Source organism: Rhinolophus sinicus, chromosome 14 (genome assembly GCF_057876585.1).
Source record: "Rhinolophus sinicus isolate RSI-liver-muscle chromosome 14, RSI-T2T, whole genome shotgun sequence".
Lineage (NCBI taxonomy): Eukaryota > Metazoa > Chordata > Mammalia > Chiroptera > Rhinolophidae > Rhinolophus > Rhinolophus sinicus.
The window spans coordinates 19,003,767-19,026,152 of NC_142514.1; the positions used below are offsets into that span (position 1 = coordinate 19,003,767).

At 38.2% G+C, this 22,386-nt stretch overlaps 1 protein-coding gene across 1 annotated transcript in view; it reads left to right on the plus strand.

Moving 5' to 3' along the window:
• The window catches only part of STX12 (syntaxin 12), a 33,111-nt gene extending 10,725 nt beyond the window's left edge, over positions 1-22,386 (plus strand). Inside the window, exons 2-9 of the mRNA XM_088790724.1 lie at positions 2,355-2,424; positions 4,504-4,603; positions 8,809-8,946; positions 13,637-13,680; positions 15,121-15,226; positions 18,204-18,276; positions 19,565-19,647; positions 20,862-22,386. Coding sequence (XP_088646850.1) covers positions 2,355-2,424; positions 4,504-4,603; positions 8,809-8,946; positions 13,637-13,680; positions 15,121-15,226; positions 18,204-18,276; positions 19,565-19,647; positions 20,862-20,957 — 710 coding nt within the window. The 3' untranslated portion in view covers positions 20,958-22,386. The remainder of the gene's footprint in view (positions 1-2,354; positions 2,425-4,503; positions 4,604-8,808; positions 8,947-13,636; positions 13,681-15,120; positions 15,227-18,203; positions 18,277-19,564; positions 19,648-20,861) is intronic.

The window sequence follows — 22,386 nt, forward strand, 5'->3', positions numbered from 1 at the left end:
TTACCTTTTTATAAGGTAAATGGTACTTAATAAACCTTAGCTTGCCTTTTTACTACTCTGGGAGACCAAATTATAACTGTAACTCCAAAATTTTATGTTAAGGAACATTCTATCATAAGGAACAATTAATTTTTAGATGTCAAATTCTAATAAGCGAGGGTTCTTTCTCATTGGCCATGGAAACATTGTATATGTATTATCCCTATAATATATACAAATGATATACATTGGCTTCCTCACTAAGCTAGGTATTCAGGGGTCTGTCTGGTCTTTCATAAGTAAAACTTTGGCATTCATCCTGAGAGGATAGGAAATGCCCTCACAAGGGAGACTGTCTTTTGGCTGCAGTTACCATATACCTGTATTGTGTTATATTATCTCTTGAAGTTCTAGTGAAACTTGAAGATAGTTGTGTTTCCTCTGGGCAAAGAGTACTCTATTATGTTCAATTCTCCAGCTGCTTGTAGTAGAAGACAGTGAATGCTCTCAAAAAAGCACGCAAAGGAAGCGGGGGAGGGAGGGAAGGAGAGACAGAGCTATGGATGGATGGATGCATGGATGGATGGATGGATGAATGAATGAATGAATCCTACTGCAACAAAATTCCAACCTCTAAAAATGAGTGATGAGTGAATGAAAGAAAGAAAGAATGAATGAATGAATGAATATCTCTCCCTCACCTTCCTGGCCAACCAGAAAAAGAAAATAGAAAGCAGGACACGTAAGAAATCAAGGGTTCCATTTCTGTTGCAGAAATCAGTGAGGGACAGGGTGGGGTGTTAGATTCCTGGGCAGGCTGCTGTGAGAGTGTTCCTCCTTATTGATACATGATCAATTCCTCTGGATCTTTGCTTTCCTAATCCAGGGCTAGGGACTTAAACACCCAGGATTCAAACATGATCATTCCTAGTCTTAGCAAAATATCCAGGAAAAGGTAGAGTTATCCGAACAAAACTGTGTACAACTGTAGACAACACAGTTGAAAGAACACAGGTATGTACATGAGGTTGAATATTGTGTCCCGCTACTTATTGTGTACCTGTTGCTGGTCCAAAAGTTCATGTGCCTGATGCTTCAAAAGGCTAATATTCAACACGTCAGAGTTTGGAGTAAGGCAAGATTTATTGATTGAGACGGTGCCCAATCGAGAAGATGGGGGCCTTAGAGGTTCCTCAAATCCATTTTAAGAGAGTCCAGAATTCAGGCTTCTTTTATGTCGAGGGAAGGGAGAATGAGGAGCAAGAGGTGATTGACAACTCTAAACATCCAGGCGCCAACAGGGTTCCAAGGAAGAAGCAAGATGTCTAAATCTCTTTGTTCCTGGTCCATTGACCTGCTGATCTGAGTTCAGTCTTGACGCTCCTGCAGATCTTTGATAAACAGTCATTATTTTGTACATGTTTTCCTACTTCTTTGGGAGAGGCACTTTCTGGCAAGGGACTGTTCCTCCAAAAACTCAAGCCTCAAGCAGAATTTCCTCTAATAATTAGCATATTTATAACAGGAGCTATTAGCCATGGGAAAAATGCAAGCTTCAATTAAAGTCAGAGGGAGTGAGCATTTCACTATTACATACCCTTATATAAGATACTTCTTTAAATACGGAGGGTGCCAAAAAAATGTATACACATTTTTAAGAAAGGAAAAAACTTAAAATTGTAATACTCAATATATACCAATAACAAAAGATGAATACAAGTCACGTTTGACTTCTGCAATGACAAGAGGTGCTCAGAGTGGTTACCATCAGCGTAATTTTAATACATTTTTTTCCTTTCTTCAAATGTGTATCATTTTTTTGGCACCCTCTGTATATTTTCTCACCTCCAAAATGACAATATAGCTACTTCAGATTGTTGCTCTGAAAATTAGTGAGATAATGTAGACAAAGCTCCTAATATAGTGCCAGACACATAGAGGAGCTCAGTCAGTGGTAATTTGTATTAGTAATAAATACACATTGGTTTTCCAAAAATGTTTGCTATAGAAAAATTGTGTACTACTGGGTTTAAATTTTTGTTGTGAATTGATATTTGGTATTAAGGCCCTTCTAAGGGTGAAGACATTTTTATCCAGTGCCGTGAGAAATCTGGAAAAATTCATAAGTTCTTTGGGGGTGATGAAGAAAACCACCACCCTCCACTTAATGACGTAGTTACTCTATAGGAGAAAGGCAAACCTCGGAATTAGTTTGAATTAAAGGGAATGTATGTGCCAAGGTTTTGATCATAGCAAGTTTTCTGTTAGTTGCATGTACCTATTAGGATGTGGAGACATGGGTGATCTGAGAACTAGGGTGCTCATGATGAATGTATTTTTCTCTTAAACAAATCTTTTTCCCTCCCTCTCCCCAGCTGCTCAGATAAAGAATTTGATGAGCCAACTAGGAACTAAGCAGGACTCAACCAAGCTACAGGAAAACCTGTGAGTAGCTTCCTAAGAAGTTTTACGAGGGCCCTGTGAGGACACACTTAATGTCCTTGCTGCATGGCAGCTTAGCTGCCAGGCCTGTGAAGGCAGAAGGAGAGGCACTGCGACATGAGGTAATAGCTGGATCTAGAAGAGGGGGCAACACAATATATTAATGGGTTGTGCTCTCCACTGCCTCTTAAAGCCCTTGAACTCCAGTGCTTTCTTCCCTTGGGCAGTTGAGCAGAACAGTTTAGGGAAGTAGAGAGGGGAGCCCTCCTCTTAAACGGTATTTGATCCTCCCGGTTAGCAGAGGAGTCCTGATCTGCAGAGATCATCTAATCTAGTAGGAGTGCCACCTATAGATACCGTGTTTCCCTGAAAATAACACCGGGTCTTATATTAATTTTTGTTCCAAAAGACGCATAAGGGCTTATGTTCAGGGGACGTCAATCCTGAAAAATCATGCCAGGGCTTATTTTCCGGTTAGGTCTTATTTTCGGGAAGACACGGTGATATTGGAAAAATTTGTTCAGAATGACCCAAGGGGAGTCTGAGTGAGAGAATAATGGACTGGTAGTAGGGACTTGTGATTCTTTTTATCGCATTCTTCTTGAGTCCATTGCTGCTTTTAGAAGTTCTGTTCTTCATCTTTCGAGTGTACTGAACAATGTTCTTTGTTTCCTGTCCTAGACAGTATGAAGTGAGAATGACTTACTACTTTGAGCTTTTCCCAGGGAGATGTGAAGTAGCTCTGGATGTGTTAGTGCACTCTGGGATGGTCAGGCTCCTGACTGTTTTTGACTCCCTCTTGTGTTTTACCTTGGAGGCCCCTTTGCAGTGAAAAAAAACTGAAAAATGGTAGTGTGTTTTCTCTGTCTTTCCTTCAAATCTTTGTAGAAATGGCCAGATAGCAGAGGAAACCATGACTGACAGGAGCTCTTTTTGTATTTCCATACTTTTCAATTCCACTTAATATATTATGTATTCTTCCCTCTCTAATGTCTTTCCCCCTCTATTCCTTAAATATGTTTTACACTGTATAGGGCTTCTTTGTTTAAGAGGGAAGAACCAGAAAGTCAAGCATAAAGGACCAGTAGGAGAATCAAGGCTGAAGCTGAAAAAGCACCAGCTTTTTAAGCAAGAATTTGGGAGTAGATCTTTGGAGGTTGTTCCCTAGGGGAGGATCTGTGCTTTTTTTTCTTCCCTTTCTTCCACCTCCCACCCACTCTGGTTCAAGCTGTTGTTTCTCCGTCTAGTTGTGTAGGACCCAGCTCCCTGGCCCATGCTGGTATTATTAGCCTTGCAAGGCTCCCCTGGCTGAGGCAGTCAGACGCCGGTCAGCCGCTCATAGCAGCTCCGGCTGCTGGCCACTCACGCTGGCTGCCAGCCACTCACTCTGGCCGCTGGCCACTCACTCTGGCCATTGGTCGTTCCTGGCAGCACACGGCAGCAGCCAACGGGGACTTCACGGTGGCCCAGCTCCAGGGAGAGCCGTTGTTCACAATCTTAGCTGTAGAGGGCGCAGCTCACTGGCCCATGTGGGAATCCAACTGGCAGCCTAGGCATTAGGAGCATAGTACTCCAACCACCTGAGCCACCAGGCTGGCCCAGGCAGGAGCTGTGCTTTGAATGCACATTTCATCCAATTGCTAGTGCCTGGATTCTGTCTCTAGGCGGTAGACTGTGACAGACAATACCCATGCAGAACTCCTGGGCAATTCAGTGTGAGAGTTTTATGAGAGAGATCAATGTGTTAAAACTATCAGATTTAGGTGTGGGGGCAATTGCTCTTCTTACATTTCTGTCAGAACTGCTGATATGCCTTTCTTTTCTCCCCAAAGAGTTAAAATACCTGATCAGCAGGTTTCATTGAGGCAGGTTCTTTCTGCTCAGTAATATGAAGAAGGCTTGAAGTAGGGTTGATTGGTTAGTATTTCTGGAATTTTGTTGTGAACCTGGGCATCTAGGAACCCATTTCTACAAGTGCCCTTTCATTCCCTGTGTTGTGAGACACTCTGAGAATAAACCGGTACTAACTATAATAGCTCTCAAAAAGGGATTCTATCCTGAAACATGTCTTTTTTCTCTTAGGCAACAGTTACAACACTCTACAAATCAGCTCGCCAAGGAAACAAATGAATTACTGAAGGAATTAGGGTCCTTGCCCCTTCCCTTATCTACTTCAGAACAGGTTGGTATTTTCTGGGTTTTTTGCTTGTTTTGTTTTGTTTTTTAATAGGAAAAGACTGTTTTTTAATGGAAAGGTAGTGTGTGAAACAAAAATAACTTGATCTTTGGTGCTAGCTGGACCTTCTCTAAACCTCAGTTTTTCCTATCAATAAAATGGGGGTGTACGGCTGTTGTGACAAGGGAAAGAATGTAGGCACCAGATCTTGCAAAGTGCCTGGCACTTAATAGGTACTCAGTGTGTGTTGGCTGCCCCTGTTATTGGTAATGATAATGTATTAATAAAATGGGTATAACTGAAGAAGAATCTCAGTGCTTGCATTTCTTGGGAGGTTGGCTGGTAGCTCTGTGTTTTTAGGCTTGATGCTTATTGGCTTTGTATCCAGTTCCTGTACAGTGCAATCATGTCTCTTATATTTTGCATTTTCATGTTCCATCATGAGTCATTTGTAGGTTTCAGGTTGAGGAAATGCTCAGAGGAAAAGTTTTCTCTTTTCAAGTCATTTATTCAGTGGTCATTTAAACCCTTTAAAAACACACACTTTTTACAGGGACTCATTGTTCCCTTGATATGCCATGCCTTTTGCTCACACATTCCAGAAGTCAGTCGTGCTCCCTCCATTGTGGCTTGACTCTTTTACCTATTATTCATGGTCTACCTCAAATCCTCTCCCTTTCAGGGGAAAAAAGCCTTCTCCATCTACCTAAGCCTGTTGTGAGTGCTTTTTGCTTTTGGCTTCTACACTGTTCCCGGGGGCACTTATATTGCTTTTTATTATTGCACTTTTTAAATGATGATGTCCTATCTCTCATCGCTCTAAAGAGGAAACCTACACCTTCCCTATCCTGGGTTGTGTGTGAGTTGTGGCTGTTGGAACGTAGAATAATTTTAATATGTTGTGGACATCATTTTGAAAAAAATGACATAGAGTAGAACTAGAGTGTGTACCATATAAGAAGGGTAAATATTGTTAACGTGAAACTTTTGTTTCATATATATGTGTGTATATGGTTCTAGGTCAAGAAGTCACATTCTTCCTGGTGTCACCATCAAAGTTTAGAAATCGCTAGTTTACCCCATACCTGGCAAGCTGTTTAATAAAGTATATGTTCAGTCTTTGGAGGTTTGATGCCGCTTTGCAGAAAGAGGATCCAAAGCTAGATGCTTTGTGTTCCTGCTACAAAGTAGTTATAATAAAAAGGAATCTTCATGTAATCACCCTTTGGTTAGCCATATGTGTGCTGTTTGTTTTAGTTGTTACTCATGCTGATATTTCAATTATGGACCGGTTCCCATATCTCCAAATTGTTCCCAGATTACCCTTTTCCTCCTGCCTGCTGTGCACTTAGGGAATACACACCTATAGATAACAGTAGTAATAAAAAAGTAGTCTTAAGAATCAGGTGCATATAGATGATGTAATACAGAATTGTACACCTGAAATCTATGTAACTTTCCTAACAATTGTCACCCCAATAAACTTAAAAAAAAAAAAAAAATCAGGTGCAAACAGGTTGTTGAAAGTACTTAAGAGTTAAATAGTAGCCTAAGCGAAATACAAATAGAAAGTGAAATCTGCTACTCCCCCCGCAAAAAAAAAATGGGTCTAATGTATTCCAAAATCAAATAGAATTTATTTTTAGATTATGCATGCTATTGTTCCCTTCCATTATCTTGGATCATTAAGAACTTGAAATAGATCTACAAACATATTCCCTCTGGTGAAATATAATTCCTTGATTCCCTTCTTCCTACTGTGCTGAATACTCTTCCCTGTCAGTTCTTTCTGCATCTAATTAATCTTAGCCCCATTACTCATCTTTTTGCTGCTACTATTCTATACATCAAGCCATACATTCTACTTTCAGGTTTTTGTTGGTTTGTTTGTTTTTAATGTACTTTGATCAGTGATCTTCCTTGTTGCCAAACCCAGTGGCCTTTTTTTGGGTTCTTACTTTTCTTCTGATTCATTTAATCCTCTTGCCCATCCTATCTCCACTAACACTTTCTTCTTTTCATGATTCCATTTCCTTCTGTCCCCCAACTCTGGTGATTCTGGACTATTTTCTCTTATCCCAGGTTGAGTCTCAGCCTCCTTCTCTGACTCTAGAGCTTCCTAGAAGTGGGCGTGCCCCAAAGCTCTGCCACTGAGCCTCTCATTTTCTCACTTTACGCTTTCCCCTCAGGAGTCCCATCTACTTTTATGATCTCCCTGTGACCTTTATGAATAAGACCCCCAGATCTTTTCCAGCCCCAACCCCTAAGCCTCTAAGTACTTGGTACATATTGCTAATTCCTGTTCTGACATCTCCTCTTGAATATACTGCCTTTATCTAAAATTTGATGTGTTTTTTAATACTGAATTCCTCCCATTTCACCCAAACCGCTGAACTAAGCTGATTGGCAATACTTCCTGTCATAGAAAAATTTGAGCCTTTTGACCTAATCCCACTCACACAAATTTGTCCTGATTAAAAAAAAGTTCTGAGAGGAAAAGAAAAAAAACTATCCGGAGCCAAATTTCCTGGATTTAAATTCTACCTGTGCCACTTACTGTGTGACTCTGGGCAAATAACTTAACATCTCTATACCTTGTTTTCTGATCTGTAAAATAGGGCCTATAACAGTACGTATTTAACACAGATTGTTGTATTAATTGAGTTATATGAAATATTTAAACAGTACTGGCATGTGGTAAGCACTGTATAATATATGTTAGCTGTTACAATGCGGCTCACTTCGGCTTTCTTTCTCTCTCTCTCTCTCTCTCTCTTTCTCTCTTTCTTCTTCCCTCTCCCTCCCGCCCTCCCTCCCTTCCTTTCTTTTTCAGTTTCAGTTGACATTCAATATTATTTTATATTAGTTTCAGGTATACAGCATAGTGGTTAGAAGCTTTATAATAGTTAAAAAGTGGGAGCAATCTAGAAGGAATGTTTACATAAAATTTGCTCTTATGGAATATTATGTAGCAAAGACCACAATTTTGAGGAGTATGGTAACACGGAAAATGTTTATGATGTACTTAAAAGAGAATATTTTGGATAGTGAGATTTTGGAGAATGATGTTTCCCCCCTTTATTTAAGTTACAATGTTTATGAAAAAATAAAAATCCCAGAAAAGGGAAAAAAAAATTCCTCATCTAAACTTTTCTTTCATTATTACCATCATTCTCCCAGGTGTGAAATTTGAGTAGTTCTTGCTATTATTCCCTCCCCCCACAGCCACTCACTAAGTTATAATGTTTCTTGAATTCATTTCTTTGTGTTCTCATTACTGATACCATATCCTCCTAACTTTAAACCTAGACTATTGCAGTCATCCTTTTGACTTCTTTTTTCCATTCCATGTTGTACACCATCACAGACTAATTTTTCTAAGTTACTATTTTGTACCCATCATGTTCCCTGCTCAGAAATCTTCATTGTTCCTTGTTCTTTAGAGGTTAAATCCCAAAATCATTAGATTGATGTTTAAAACCTGCTGTGGTCAACCCCTTCAGTTTCATCTTTTAGCTATTCTCATGAAAAAACCTTTGGTTCCAGCCAAACTATCTCCTTCTAGACCCTTTTCAAATCTGCCACCATGCCTTTGCACACACTGTTTTGCCTGGATTTGCCTAACCCCTTCTCTCCGCTGATTGACACCTTACTCTTCCTTCAGTGTCCATTTCCTCTTATGGTCTTTTTGACCACTTGAATTCTTACTGATTATGCCTCCCTCTAAACTCCTATAGTACTGATTGGATATAGCAGTTATTTATAATGATTTGTTGCTTGTATGTCTGTATCCTTTATTTACAAATACATGGTAAGCTGTTTGAGGTCAGAGATGAATTTTTCCTTCTGTGTTCTCAGCACACAGCAAGTGCTGTCAGTATGTGTTTTTGAGATAGAATCAGTCAGCTTCATTAAGGTAGTCTGTAACTATACAAAATAGCAAAAAAAACAATCTGTTTGGGTCCAGTCTGAGTCCAAAGGTATTTATTCTGCTTTTGATTCTCCAGGGAACCAAAATTCTGAATTGCAATTCCCTCTGAGATTACTTTACAAGGTGCATATCACCTAATTCCCAGGTTTCTCAGAATGAAAGAAGGAAAATTTTCCTAGTTGGGATTTTTTAGGGGGTATGATTTTGCTTTTTAATAGGTATTAAAACCAAATGATTTGAGGTTAACATGAAATTTCAAGTTCTTGTTTAATTTCTTTAGCGCCAGCAGAGACTTCAGAAGGAACGCCTCATGAATGACTTCTCTACAGCTTTAAACAATTTCCAGGCTGTTCAGAGAAGGGTATCTGAAAAGGAAAAGGAGAGTATTGCCAGAGCAAGAGCTGGATCTCGTCTTTCTGTAAGTTTATTCCCAAACGAAGACCTTTGCAAATTTCAGGATGTTCTTTCCTAAATTTTATTTTTTTCTCTTTGACCATTAGTCTTTGTTTACTATCCCCACAAATAATAAGCATAGACATTAGCTGCTGTGAAAATGCCAGATTGGTATAACCTATGTTAAAAAAAAAAAAGGTGTGCATATGGTCAAAGACTCGAAAGGAATATGTACAAAGGTTAAAAAAAAGTTACAGGTAGAATTATGTATAATTTTTTATTGTTATATTGGTCTTAGGTTAACACTTTAAAAAAGAATGAATCTGTTTTTTAGAATATAGCAGGCTAGGTTATTTGGAAAGAGTTAAGAAATACTAGATTTTAAAACCCAACTTCTCACAAGTACCAAAGAGCCATGAAAATATTAAAGTCAAAATCTAAGAGAAGGTAAGAACCATAGAGGTAAACAGAGCACTAAAACTGCTTTGCACTGAGTACATGTACTGAGGCCAATCTTGAACTTGAACTTCAGTTTTGATATTCTCGTGGCACGAAGGGGAACAAAAGTCAAAGCCCAAGGTTCATGCAAGGTGGAGAATCTAAAGGAAGATGCTCCTCAAATTCAACTGGGCCCTAAAAGTATATTCTTAGGATATAAGTAAAACAAAAGTAAGCCCTTCTTTCCCCCTTCAGATAGCAAAAAGATTGCATTGGTCCTGAGCTGAGACGGTGGAGGATGGCAGGAGGGAGGAGAAATCCAGACGATAAATTGTACCAATAAGTCACCTTTAGGCAGATTGGCTTCCCAAATTCATACTACCTGAATGGTCCAAAAGCCTCAAGCTTCAAGTAGTCCAGGACTGTGGAGTACCTAGGTGCCAGGCGGAAGCAAATACACACCCTCCCTGGGTAGACACCTTTATTCTAGCCCTGAAAGAATACCTTCAAACAATTTCTGAAGTGTGAGTAGCATAGTGTTAAAAATAACCAAGTAACACAAAGAAACAGATAACCCTGAATGAGAACTAGTAGAAACAACAATGAGGTGAACTAGACTTACCAAGACTTCATATATTAGAATTATAAGACAACTATACTTGCTGTGTTTAAAGAAATAAAAGAACATTTTGAAAAACCTGCAGGAAGGAGGAAACTACACTTTGGAAAATTGTCAACAGATTTTTCTAGAATTGAAAATTAATACAGAAATTAAAAACTTAATGGATGGGTGATTTCACTAGAAAATAGGCTAGAAGATAATATCCAACATGTAGGACAGGGGGTTAAGAAGTTAAATAGGGAAGAAAGAAATGAAGAATGAAGTGAAAGATCTAACAAGAGTTTTAATTAATTGGAGTTAAGGAACAAGAGTAGAGCAAACAGAACAGAGATGATATTTGAAGAGATAGTGGCTGATAATATTTCAGAACAGTTGAAAGACACTGATCTATAGTCTCAAGAAGCCCAACCAATCCCAGGAGATAGAAATCAAAGATGTATCTCCTCTAGCTATATCAAGGAGAAACTTCAGAACATCAAAGACAAAGAGAAAATCATAAAAATAGCCAGGGAAAACAATAGAATACTTCAAAGATGCAATAGTTAGATTGACAGTTGACTTCTCAACAGTGGAAGCCAGCAGAGTGCTATCTTTAATATTTTGAAGGAAAGTTACTGCCTACGTAGGATTCTAAACACAATGAAAATAGATATTCAGAGTAACGAATAAGACATTTTCAGTCAGAAGAGTTTGCTAACAGCATACCTTACTTATGAACAGTCTAAAGAATTGTACTTTTGTACTTCAGGAAGTTGATCCCAGATGATTAAGTCTGAAAAGCAGAAAGAAATGAAGAGCAAAGAAAGTGGTACATATGTGAAAAGACAAACCATAAGCAGGGAGAAGATATTGCCATATGTATAACTGACAAAGGACTAGTATACAGAACATATAAAGAATTCCCATGAATCTGTGTGAAAAAGACACAACCCAATAGAACAACAGTTTCTCAAACTTTTTTATCTCAGGACCTCATGACACACTTAAAAATTATTAAGGACCTCAGAGAGTTTTTGTTTGTATGAGTGATGTCTATTGATATATAGTATTAGAAATTAAAACTGAGAAGTTTTAAAAATGTTTACTCATTCATTTATAAATAATAATAAGCCCATTACATATTAACATAAATATAAATGAGATTTTAGTTAAAAACTTTTTCTAAAACAATAAAAAATTTAGTGGGCACTGTTTTCATTTTTGCAAATCTTTTTAATATCTGGCTTAATAGAAGGAAGCTAGATTTTCATATCTGTCTCAGTATTCAGTTTGTTGTTATATGTTGTTTTCATTGAGGCATTTGAAGAAAATCTAGCCTTACAGAGATATGTAATTAGAAAAAAAGGAGTATTTTAGTTAACCTCTTCAAATCATTGTTGTTTTTCTTTGATACTACATTAAAACTCGACAGAAGTTTGTTTCATTGTGGAATCTAAAACCATATTGATGACTTTTTCATACTCTGCTACATTAAAATCTGTTGGTCTGTCTTATACTTTGATTAGGTCTTTTATCCATGCATGATTTTTATAACATCATTTGGGAAAATATTGGTTCCCTGAGGTATGCTGGTCTTCCAAATGTTGATACATTTCATTATAAAATATAAAAAAATCATATATTCAGTTTTATCAGAAAAGACTTTAAGTATTGGAAGTTTACAAGTGGTAGATAGAAGAATTCTATTTTTATTTGAAAACTAGACTTTATCACTGGCAACAAACACTGCCCATTGTTTTCCTTGAAGTGAAAGGCTCACATTGTTTATTTTCAAGAACTTGTGTGCCAAATACCCATCTGAATAACCATAGATTATCAGTCATTCTTTTATGTGTTCATATATATAAAAGTTTGTGTATATATAAACATATTTTATTTAAAAGTTTATATATTTTTAAACATTTGTAAAAGTTTTATATGTAAATATAAACCATGTTGAATAAGTAAAAATGACGTTCCCTAAAAAAACGTAGCTAGTTCACCCAGCAGCTCAATAACACAAATGCTTTTCCTGGAGACCAAGATCGTATTTCTGAATGCAGCAGAAATGCTTCATGTATATTTCCCATTTTGATGTACGGAATATTAAAAAGACACCTATTGAGGTGTTGCGATTTAATTAATTAATAATTTCAATTGCTTCATTAAGGACAAACTGGCTTTCGCCCCCCCACCCCCAGTATGTGGTGATGAAGAATACAATAATCCTAGTACACTTTGATGCCACTGTCTTGATTCCTGTTCAAGTGCCAGCAGTTTTATCCACCTTTGTTTTTGTTCCATGAGTGCAAATGTCAACACAGTGGAAAAGGCAGATAACATTTAGTATTATTTTGAATGATGGTCAGACAAGTAGAAAAATACTCATCTTCTTTAGTAGTCATGGAATTGCAGATTAAAACCCCAATGAGGTACTATTTCATGTCCAAGAGAAGGGCAAAAACTGTAAATTCTGTGAACACCGAGGCCTGTTGTTATGGATAAGATGCAACAGGAACTTTGCTATATGGCCGGTGGTAGTATGTATTGGAACAACCACTGGAAAACATTTTGGCTGTCACTTCAGAACACATGCATACCTTATGAGCCAACAGTTCTACCCTAGAGAAAATTGTGCATGTTGTACCAGGATGGATGTACAAGAATGTTCATCGCAGTATTATTTGTAGTGGCAAAAATTGGAAACGTGCAAATGTCCATCAACAGTAGAATAAATACATTGTGATATAGTCATATAATATCATACAGCAAACAAAATGAATGAATCACAGTTACAGTCAGCATCAAGGATGGATCTGCATGATCTGGTGTGATCCCGTCAAAACACAAAAGAATGCAAACAGTATAATTCCATTCATGTAAAGTTCAAAATCAGGTAAAATGAAATGAAATAAGGATTCATATCACTAGGTGTGTAAACGACAAGAAAATGATGATCACAAAGTCAGGATAATGGTGACTTTAAAGGAGAGGGAGTGGGTCGTAACTGGAGAAGGGCATATACTTAGGCTTTAAGACACTAGCAGCATTTTGTTTCTTGATCTGGGGAGAAAGTAAAAATTAAAAAAAATAAACATCGCATGGGTAGAATTTTGAATTTCTTTCCTTTTGCTTGTCCTTTTAATTTTTGCTAGTGTAAAAAAAAGGAAAGCTTTTTAAAAATGGGAATGGCTTGCTCTTTTAATATTTTTTTCTTAGTTTGTTTTAAATTACAAAATTACATGCATTAGACTGATTTTTGGAGTGAGTTTGCCGCTTTAGTACCTACGATGCTATAAATGTCCATTTAAAAAAATCTGTACCTGTTCTGAAAATTTGTTTTCTTTCAAGTTTTCAACCCTTTCCTTTAATCTACTTCCCTCCAAATTTTCAAATAGATTATCATTATTATTTTTTAATCCTCTCTCCTACCCACGTTCTCTCCATCCTGTTCAATATGGTTTCTCTTCTGAACCCAAACTGGAGTGCAGATTTGCTTTCAACTACTTCACACCATTTCCTAGTCTAGACAGATTGCCAGAGCCCTGTGCCATCTTATAGATTCTGTTGGAGCCAAGGCATGTTGCTTCTTTACACTCTAGGTAAAGGAAGCCATTGTTTTCTGTCTGTGACATGTTTTTGATTAACAGCAGCAATATTACCCTCTGCTTTCTAGGCGGAAGAGAGGCAAAGAGAGGAGCAGCTCGTCTCATTTGACAGGTAAAGGAATTATTCAGACAACCTCCTGGCTAGTGGAGATGGGATTCTATACTTCGTACTTTTAATTTTAAAAATCAGTGAGAAAAGGAGGAGGAAAAATCAAGAGAGACCTAGGGTGGGTAATGTTTACTCCCACAAAATAAAAAAAGTCAAACCATGGGCTTTTTTAAGGTCTTTGAATTATGGAAGGAATAATTTCAAGGTGAATAAAAAATTCCAGGAATCCCCTGATGTCTATGTGTTGGGGAAAGACCCTGGCTCACTATGAATAAGTAAGTATGAAGCCACAAATCTACAGACTAGGAGGTCTAAATCATTTTATTGCTAATTCAGATTTAAGGTTATTGGGTCTTTGTTTACTCTTCTCTGAGATGGGGGTAGTAAAAGAAAAAGCAAACAATTTTTATCTGAATGATGCCTCCTTTCTTCTTCAAACTGAATCAACTACAGGAGATCCTCAAATAACGCCGTTTTGTTCAATGTCATTTTCTTATAACGTTGACGAGATGCCCTGGGAACTTAACTCTTGTTTATATTGATTAGCCTGTGGTAAAACTGGTTTTGTTATATGTTGTTTAGCTTAAAGTTGCAGAATATAGCAACACTGAGGACTTAATGTAATTCCATAGAAATGTATTTATGCTATTAGTTCTGAACTTAAAATGTTTTGTCATAGATATGTCACCCACTATATTATGAGGACCTCAAAGACCCGGTGCTACCTTACTTAGTTTTGTATCTCTAGCATGTGGAGCAAATTCTTTAACAATTGTAAAGATGACGTATGATTTATGCATACTGTTGGAAAAATGCTTAATACTGGAATTTTCAGTGTTTCATGTCTAGTATAATGTGTCACATGCCTTTCTTCTAAATATGGAACCTGAAAAGAAGAGTTATAGCATCTCACTAGCTTTTTTACTTTAGTTTTCTGTTAAGAGGCATTTAACCCAAAGCATAATCTTAAGGAGACTTCTGAAAACCAGGAGATGTGATTCTGTTGGACTACTTGGCAAAGCACTGACAGGTCACTTAGCATGCTTTTCTCTGCCCACTTAGTACCCACGATAGCAACACAGCTTGCACTTCCACAGTGCCCTGGAACAGAGCGGGCCGGCATACTTCATTGACTTAAGATCTCTGCCTGCTTTCCTTATCTAGCAAGTCCTAGCAAGACTGCAGCGTGTACCCTAAGTGGAAACAACAAGGAGTCCCATCCCTCAAAATTCTGTTTCATCTCAGTCTTGCTCATGAAAGCGGGGATGTTGTTTTCTTGGTGTTATTAGCACTTTGCCTCTGGGTATATGAAGAATGTGGCCCTTGGGGATGTGTTGATATCAGAGGAATCCGTTAGGCTCTGCTGGCAGTGGGAATGTTGTAGATACGCCTAATGCACACCTTTGCGAGGAGGAATCATCTAGTGTGCTTGTCTCCCTGCAGCCATGAGGAGTGGAACCAGATGCAGAGCCAGGAGGATGAGGTGGCTATCACTGAGCAGGATCTGGAACTTATTAAAGAGAGGGAAACGGCAGTTCGGCAGCTGGAGGTGAGAGCCAGGTTATGGTCTTTGCTTGACTCAGTGTATTTGGACTCTTTAATCCACTTGGATTTTCTCTTAGTGATTATGAAAAACCATGAAATGAGTCGTTGTGTGATTTGGATATTATGTCTCAGTGTAATCATGGTGAACTTGAACTGCTGTTAAGATGGTATTGACCACAGTGCCCAAGAATACCCAAATCCTTTCCTCACTCACGGTCACTTCTGTGGTTTTCATGAGAAGATGCATGGAGAACAGAGCAAACAAATGTTTTATTGCTCACTAAGACTTTACCCCCAAACCCCAGTGCCAACCTCTAGGTTAGGTAGGGCTCTATGGGGAGCCCCTTTGCTGAGTCTGAATAGCCCAGAATAAAGGCAGGCCAAAGGTTTGCTCCATTTTTATGCCTCCTCAAATCTAATCCCAAGTTGTGGCTATCACTTCAGTGGGTCAGAGAAACAGGAACAGTTCTTGAAATGCGGGTTGAGGGAGAGGTCTGAAGGTCTTTCTTACCTAAGTTTCCAGCTTTTACTTTGCACAGTGACCAATAAAATAGTGTTAAACCTGAGTAGTTTTCTCCATGGAAGTAGAAGACTGCCATCCCTGGGGGGGCAGGCAGTGGGGAGCAGAGGGTTATAGAGATGAGAAACTTGGAGCTCCTCCTTGACCTTCATCTGTGGCAGTGGTTCTGAACCCTGGCTGCACATTAGAATCTCTTGGACATTTTTTTTAAATGTCCCAGCTCTCCCCTCCACACACACCAATGATTAATTTGGACAATGTGAAACTTCAGTTTGTTGTGGGTTAAAAATGGGCAAATATCCATAAGAGGCCCTGGGCACAGACATTTTTGTGTGTGCAAATTTCCCGGATGATTACGATACGCAGTCAGGGTTGAGACCCACTGCCCTGGGTCCCATCAGTGTCTGGTTTTAGAGAGGACAGTTCATCAAGTTTGACTATTATATTGCCTTCAAAGATATTGTATTTTTTTTTTTCACCGACTACCACTAATCATCGACTTGGTTCTTTAACATTAGAAATACTGTTATAGCAGGAAGTAGAGTGAGACATATTGCGCTAAGGAAAGGAATAAACTTAGTCGACGTCAGGAAATCATGGGCACTTCACATTAAACAGAATTAAGTCCAAATTCCTTACAGGCTCGATTTTCATATCCAGTCATTTCCTACATCGAACAACAAACCCTATTCTAATGGAAAAACAACACTCCTATGTGTCGCCTCTACTGTCACACTACACTTCTGACACTTCTGGCCACCAAATGTGTGGGTGTTTTCCACATCAAGTAATTCTGCCACGCCAGATGGGTGTCCTATAATTTAACTCAGTTCTGACACTATCTGCCTGGAGTTAGCCATCAGCTCCCACAAGTTAAGGGTTCAGTCCCACACTTGAGATGCCAGTCACAAATCTAGTTTGTCACCTGTGCTTCTCACTGACCGGCTATAAGTTGGAGGTTCCCACGACCCCCTCCTTGGGTTTGATTAATTTGCTAAAGTGGCTCACAGAACTCAGGAAAACAATTTACTTACTAGATTACTGGTGTGTTATAAAGGAATGTAACCCAGGGATAGCCAGAAGGAAGAGGTGTGTAGCACAAGGTATGTGGGAAGGGGTGGGAGCTTAATGCCCTCTCCAGGTGTACCATTCTCCCAGGACCTTCACATGGTCACCAACCCAGAACTTTCAGAACCCCGTTGTTTAGGATTTTTATGGAGGCTTCATTGTGTGGACTTAATTGATTAAGTCATTCGCCACTGGGGATTGATTCAACCTCTAGTGCTTCTCCCCTCTCCAGAGTGGGATTGAAAGTACCAACCCTCTAATCCCAGGGTAGGATCCCCTGGCAAACATCCCCCATTCTCAGGGCCTTTCCCAAAGTCAAGTCGTTAACATAAACTCTGGTGTGATTAAAAGGGCCGTGTTCATGAATAACAAAAGACTCCTTTATCTTTTATCATTTAGGAAATAGCAGGGTTTTAGGAGCTCTGCGCTGGGAATTGGAGGAAGACCAAATGTTTATTATAAATCACAGTATCACACTTGTGTCCTGGCCAAGCTGAGCTGTTTGTTCTTTAACTCAAGTTATCTTTCTGTTTATATGGCTTCTCGTTTGCTTTAAGGCACAACTCATGTCCTACCTCTTCTGCAGTCTTTCTCCTCTGCAGTGTTGTATACCATTTATTAGTCATTTCCCATATAAGCCCATATTTATCTTGTGTACTGATCCCCTCAAACCCCAGTTAGCTATTAAACCCTTTGTATCCACAGCAACTAGGAGACTGTCCCAACTATAACAGACTCTTAGAGAGTAATTGAGGTTCTGGCAAGAAATATTCTTGCCAAGTTATGATTAGAAAGTCATTGCTTTCAAGGTTTTTATTGTAGCGTTCTGAGAGACAGTATATTGCAATTGAAAGACCATGGACTTTAGAAATAAAATCCTGGCTGCAATGCTTGGTTTTATCACTGACGGGCTATGTGGTTGAACAAGTTACATGACCTCTCTGTGCCTCATTATCCTCAAAGATCAAAGATACGTACTACTAATCAAAGATACTTAACTTTATAGAGTTACTGAATGGTTAATTCAAATATGAAGGAGGCATAATAGCATAATGAAAACATCATGACTTTTAGTTCTCAGTTCTGCTACTTGCTAGCTGTGGAGACCTTGGGACATGTCATTAAATCTCTCTGAGCCCTGATTTTCCTTCTGTAGAGTGGGGAGAATACATGTCTCCCATTTGGGTTCTCATGAAGACTAATTAAGTAATAGTTAATAATAGCTAACACTGTGAAGTTTATTGCACAGTTCTAAGAACTTTATGTATGATTTATAAGCCTTAAAAACACGTGTTACATTAATAGCTTTAGGTAAATTACTAACTTTAAGAGAGTAGAGGAAATGACTCTTCTAACATGTTGCTCAAAGTTCACTGTGTTTTGTGTTCCTTAGGCCGACATTTTGGATGTCAATCAGATATTTAAAGACTTGGCCATGATGATCCATGACCAGGGTGATCTCATTGGTATGTATTATTGATACCTTTAACATAAAGGTGAGTTGCTAGTATTTGTGTGCAAAGAAGTCAGTAAAATGTGTCTTAGGAATTTAGAAATGCCATTTAAAAATCATTAACTTCATTTTCTTAGCAATTTTCTTATGTGGTAAAATATAGAAGTTAAAGCAAGGCCTCCATGAATATTCAGCTCCATTCACTTGCCATAGCCTCTTGGTAAGTGTTTGGCTGTTTAGGGAAATAGCTGCCAGCTTCCCAGCTTTATTCCAGAAACTTGCACAATTTTGGGATTAGTAACTCCTTTTTTAAGCTTTTTATTTGGAAACAATTTCAAGTTTGTAAAAAGTTGCAAAAATAGAAATACTACAAGGAACTTCTTAATAACCTTTACTCAGACTCACCTCGTGTTCACTTTCATTTGCTTTTTACTTGATCCCACTCTTTCTCTCTTAATGTTAAGCAAAAAATGTTGACTTCCAGAGCTGCAAGTCTTTTTAAAAGAAAGGGTTTATTAGGCCATTGCTAACAGAAAAAGAATGATCTCAGGGCATGGAGTCGACCACCAGCACATGGCTAGGCAGGAAAGACATGTCCGCTGTCCCCGAGTTTTGTACGCGTTTTTATACATACATCAAGTAAGAGGAAGAGAGGTGCAAACCATTCTGAAAGGATTTACATTAGCTATCGACCGGCCAGGTACAGGAGGTAAAGCAGGGCCAGTTCTGGGACAGGCACAGCCACATCCCAAGGAAGAAGTGTCCGCTCCTGTGGATTAGCTGTGGGCCGAGATTGGGAAGTTCATGTGTAAATAAGAAATGGGGCCTCCTGGGCTTCGATGGCCCCTGGCTATTCTCTCTTTTGGGTAATTGTGGAAATAGCCACCTGGAAATTCATCTTAAATTCCAACAGGTATACATGAATGTGAGCTGTCTTATCAGAGTTGGTCCACAGGTCTTAACAGGCTAACTGTTCTGTCTTTTCTCTCACTTTCCTGGCCTCTGTAATTGTAATTTAGAACATCTCAGAATTTTTTTTCTTGTCATATGTATATCCATAATTTTTTCTGAACCAGTTGTGGGTGAGTTGCATACTTCACAACCCTTTCCCCTTAAATACTTCAGTGTTTATTTCCAAAGAATAGGGCTGTTCTCTTATGGAGTTAGTAACTTTTGATTGTATGGCTGGATAGTTGGAATAATGGTGGTGAAACAAGGACCCATAACCTCATAAGTCTGTTCAATGTGCAGTCTTGAAACATCGGAGTTTGGTAAAACACCACTGTTCTTCTTTTCTGCAGACAGCATAGAAGCCAACGTGGAAAGCTCCGAGGTGCATGTAGAAAGAGCCACTGATCAGTTACAGCGAGCTGCCTACTATCAGGTAAAAGCAGGGACCAGAGAAAGTCGCTCTGTACTGCAGACTCCATGGGCCATCAGAGCACCCTGACACATTCACAACAGCTGCAGTCTTTTACGTAGGCTTAAGCTGGAGGCAAGTAGTCAGAATTGAGTCCCAGTTCCATTTTTAGTATTTTCCTTTGTAGAGAGATCTACAAGAATGCCTCAGACCTGGAATAAACTTACATAAAAAGCCTCTTAGCTGCAAAGCTAACCCCGTAAGCTAGCATGATACATAAATCTGGTTTAAGGCTAATTTTATATCCTAAATAGCTGAAATGTGTTTCAATTAGGATAATGACTGGTACAAAGTAGGACTTTGCAGATACTTTATGCTGACTGTTGCCACAGAGGGTGGGCATAGAATCAACTCCAACTGCTGTTTATCTATGAATACATAGGGGTTAATCATTCTTTCTGTAAGGTGATCCTCCTTTTACATATTAGTTGAAACTGGTTTTATGACCTACCTGGGTCTTTGTCTCAGTCTGTTAATATTGTGAACGAGGTCGTCCTCATTCCTCCACTGGGTGTCGCATGGCTTTTAGAAATAAATAGTATTTCAGTCATTTCTCATGTTCCTAGAATAGCTGTATTTTAGCTGGAAATGTTCCTAAAGTAAAGGAAATATTAAGTAAATTATCTACATCCACTCAGTGTTATATTTTTATGGGAATTAAAAGATGTTTATGAAGAGGTTATAGTTTTTATGCTGAAACGTTAAGTGACAAAAACATCAAACATCATAAGTATGATCCTAATTATATCAAAGAACAATTTGTATACCTAAAAGATCAGAAGGAAATATAATCAAAATGTCAATAGTTTTATGTTGTGCGTGATTATTTTTTCTGTTTTTCTGTATTTTTGACAATGAACATAAAATTTTACAATAGGTATAAAACCTTTATTAAAGTACACATGCACAAATAACTTACTTTATTGCAAATAATGCCTAGCAGCATTGACATAAACGGTTCCTTTGCTAAACTCTATTTGGGAGCCTGGAATTAGAACTTACACTACTGCCTAATGCTGGTAACTACTGAGATTTAGGGAAGGTCTCTGTGTATTCATGCATGGACAGAGTTAATTTTGAATTACCAGGAGGCAGATTTACGAAGCACTCTTGGAGTCTTAGATATAAAAAATTTTATTTGTTTCATGAGTGTCTTCTGTACGTATTTCCCTCCTCAGAGAAAATCTCGCAAGAAGATCTGTATCCTGGTGCTTGTCCTGTCAGTGATTGCTGCTATCTTCGGACTTATTATGTGGCTCGTTTATGGAAAGTGATTGCCTCAGAGCCTTCTCCCACTGAACTGTTTTCAAGGGCAAGTGCTTGCTGGAGTTTTACCAGAACAAACTGATCACAAGAAGAGAGCATACACCAGAATGTCCTGTAATCATTTAGTTAGAGACTAACTACTAACTAGTCTTTGGAATTAGTGACCTATGGAGACAGTATTTATCAATTTATGTACACATTTTATTGATTTTCCAAATTAGGAATTAATTTATGTAGATTTTGCTTTCTCTTCTATTCTGATTACCCTTCATCCCAAGTGTTTACTGAAAATTCCATTCTGGATATTCTTCGTTTTGACAGGTGACACTACAGTCTTGTAAATTGTCTTTTTATGTGTATACAAGATTTACTTTTTTGCTAGCAAGTGAGATAGAATTACTCTCTGGTACCCAGTATACTGGAGTCTGTCAAAAACTGTATAATAAGCCAGCAATTTTTATTATTTAACATTTTATTTACTTTGTAAGAAACCTATTGTCTATCTGCTTTGAAAGATTTTAGCAGTGTATTTAACTAGAAAGTAAAAAACTGCACGTGCGATCCAGAGTAAATGAGAAGTATCTATTTGAGTTGGCCAGTTGTTGGGGTACATGTTAATCTGGGTTTAAAGTTTACTTTATTATCTGCTAGTATCACCCACAGCAGTTCACACACACACTAAACCATTCTGTTCACTTTTTGAAGAGCTTCATTTAATTAACATTGCTACACTCCAAGGGGTCCCTCTCCTACCTGTCTGAATAGAAAGGGATAATTAAACAAAGCATGCTTTTGGAAAGCAAACAAGGATTGTTTGGAATGATTCAATCCTTTTGTTGTTGTTGCTAAGTTATGGCTCAACATTCCTGGTGAATGATGAATGTTGCTGTCAAAAGGCTGCTTCTCCCCTTGTAAGTGTTGCTGGGCATTTAATGGCAGGAAGATTTTAAAAGCTAGACTGAAGTTGGTTTAAAATTTAGTTCTGTGAACCTAGCAATAAAGCAAAGCAAAGGTTCATTTTTGTAAATAATACTGGTTTGGAATAGTGATGTTAGACATCTTAATTTATGAACAAGAAATTAATCTCTCCATGCATAGTTTTAGATAAGAAATGTTTCAATAAAAGATTGTTGTCTTGTAATATAAATGTTGTCCACCTCCCTTTTTCACAGGTCTAGAGCAGTTAAAGGGAGTGTAATTTTTTTAGGCTCTCACATAGATGTGAATTGGGCCAACAATTTCAGTTCATCCTTTAGTGAATTAGATTTGGCTACCCTGGATATATTTATATTAATTTCTTCTCCCTTTAATCCTTTAATGTTACTTGATCTTTTACTATACTAATGTGAACAGTAGGGAAACAAGGGCCCAAATGTGTAAGTTTCTTTGCACTCTCGCACCATTCTACCCACTTAATAAAAAACATTTTAGAAGCTT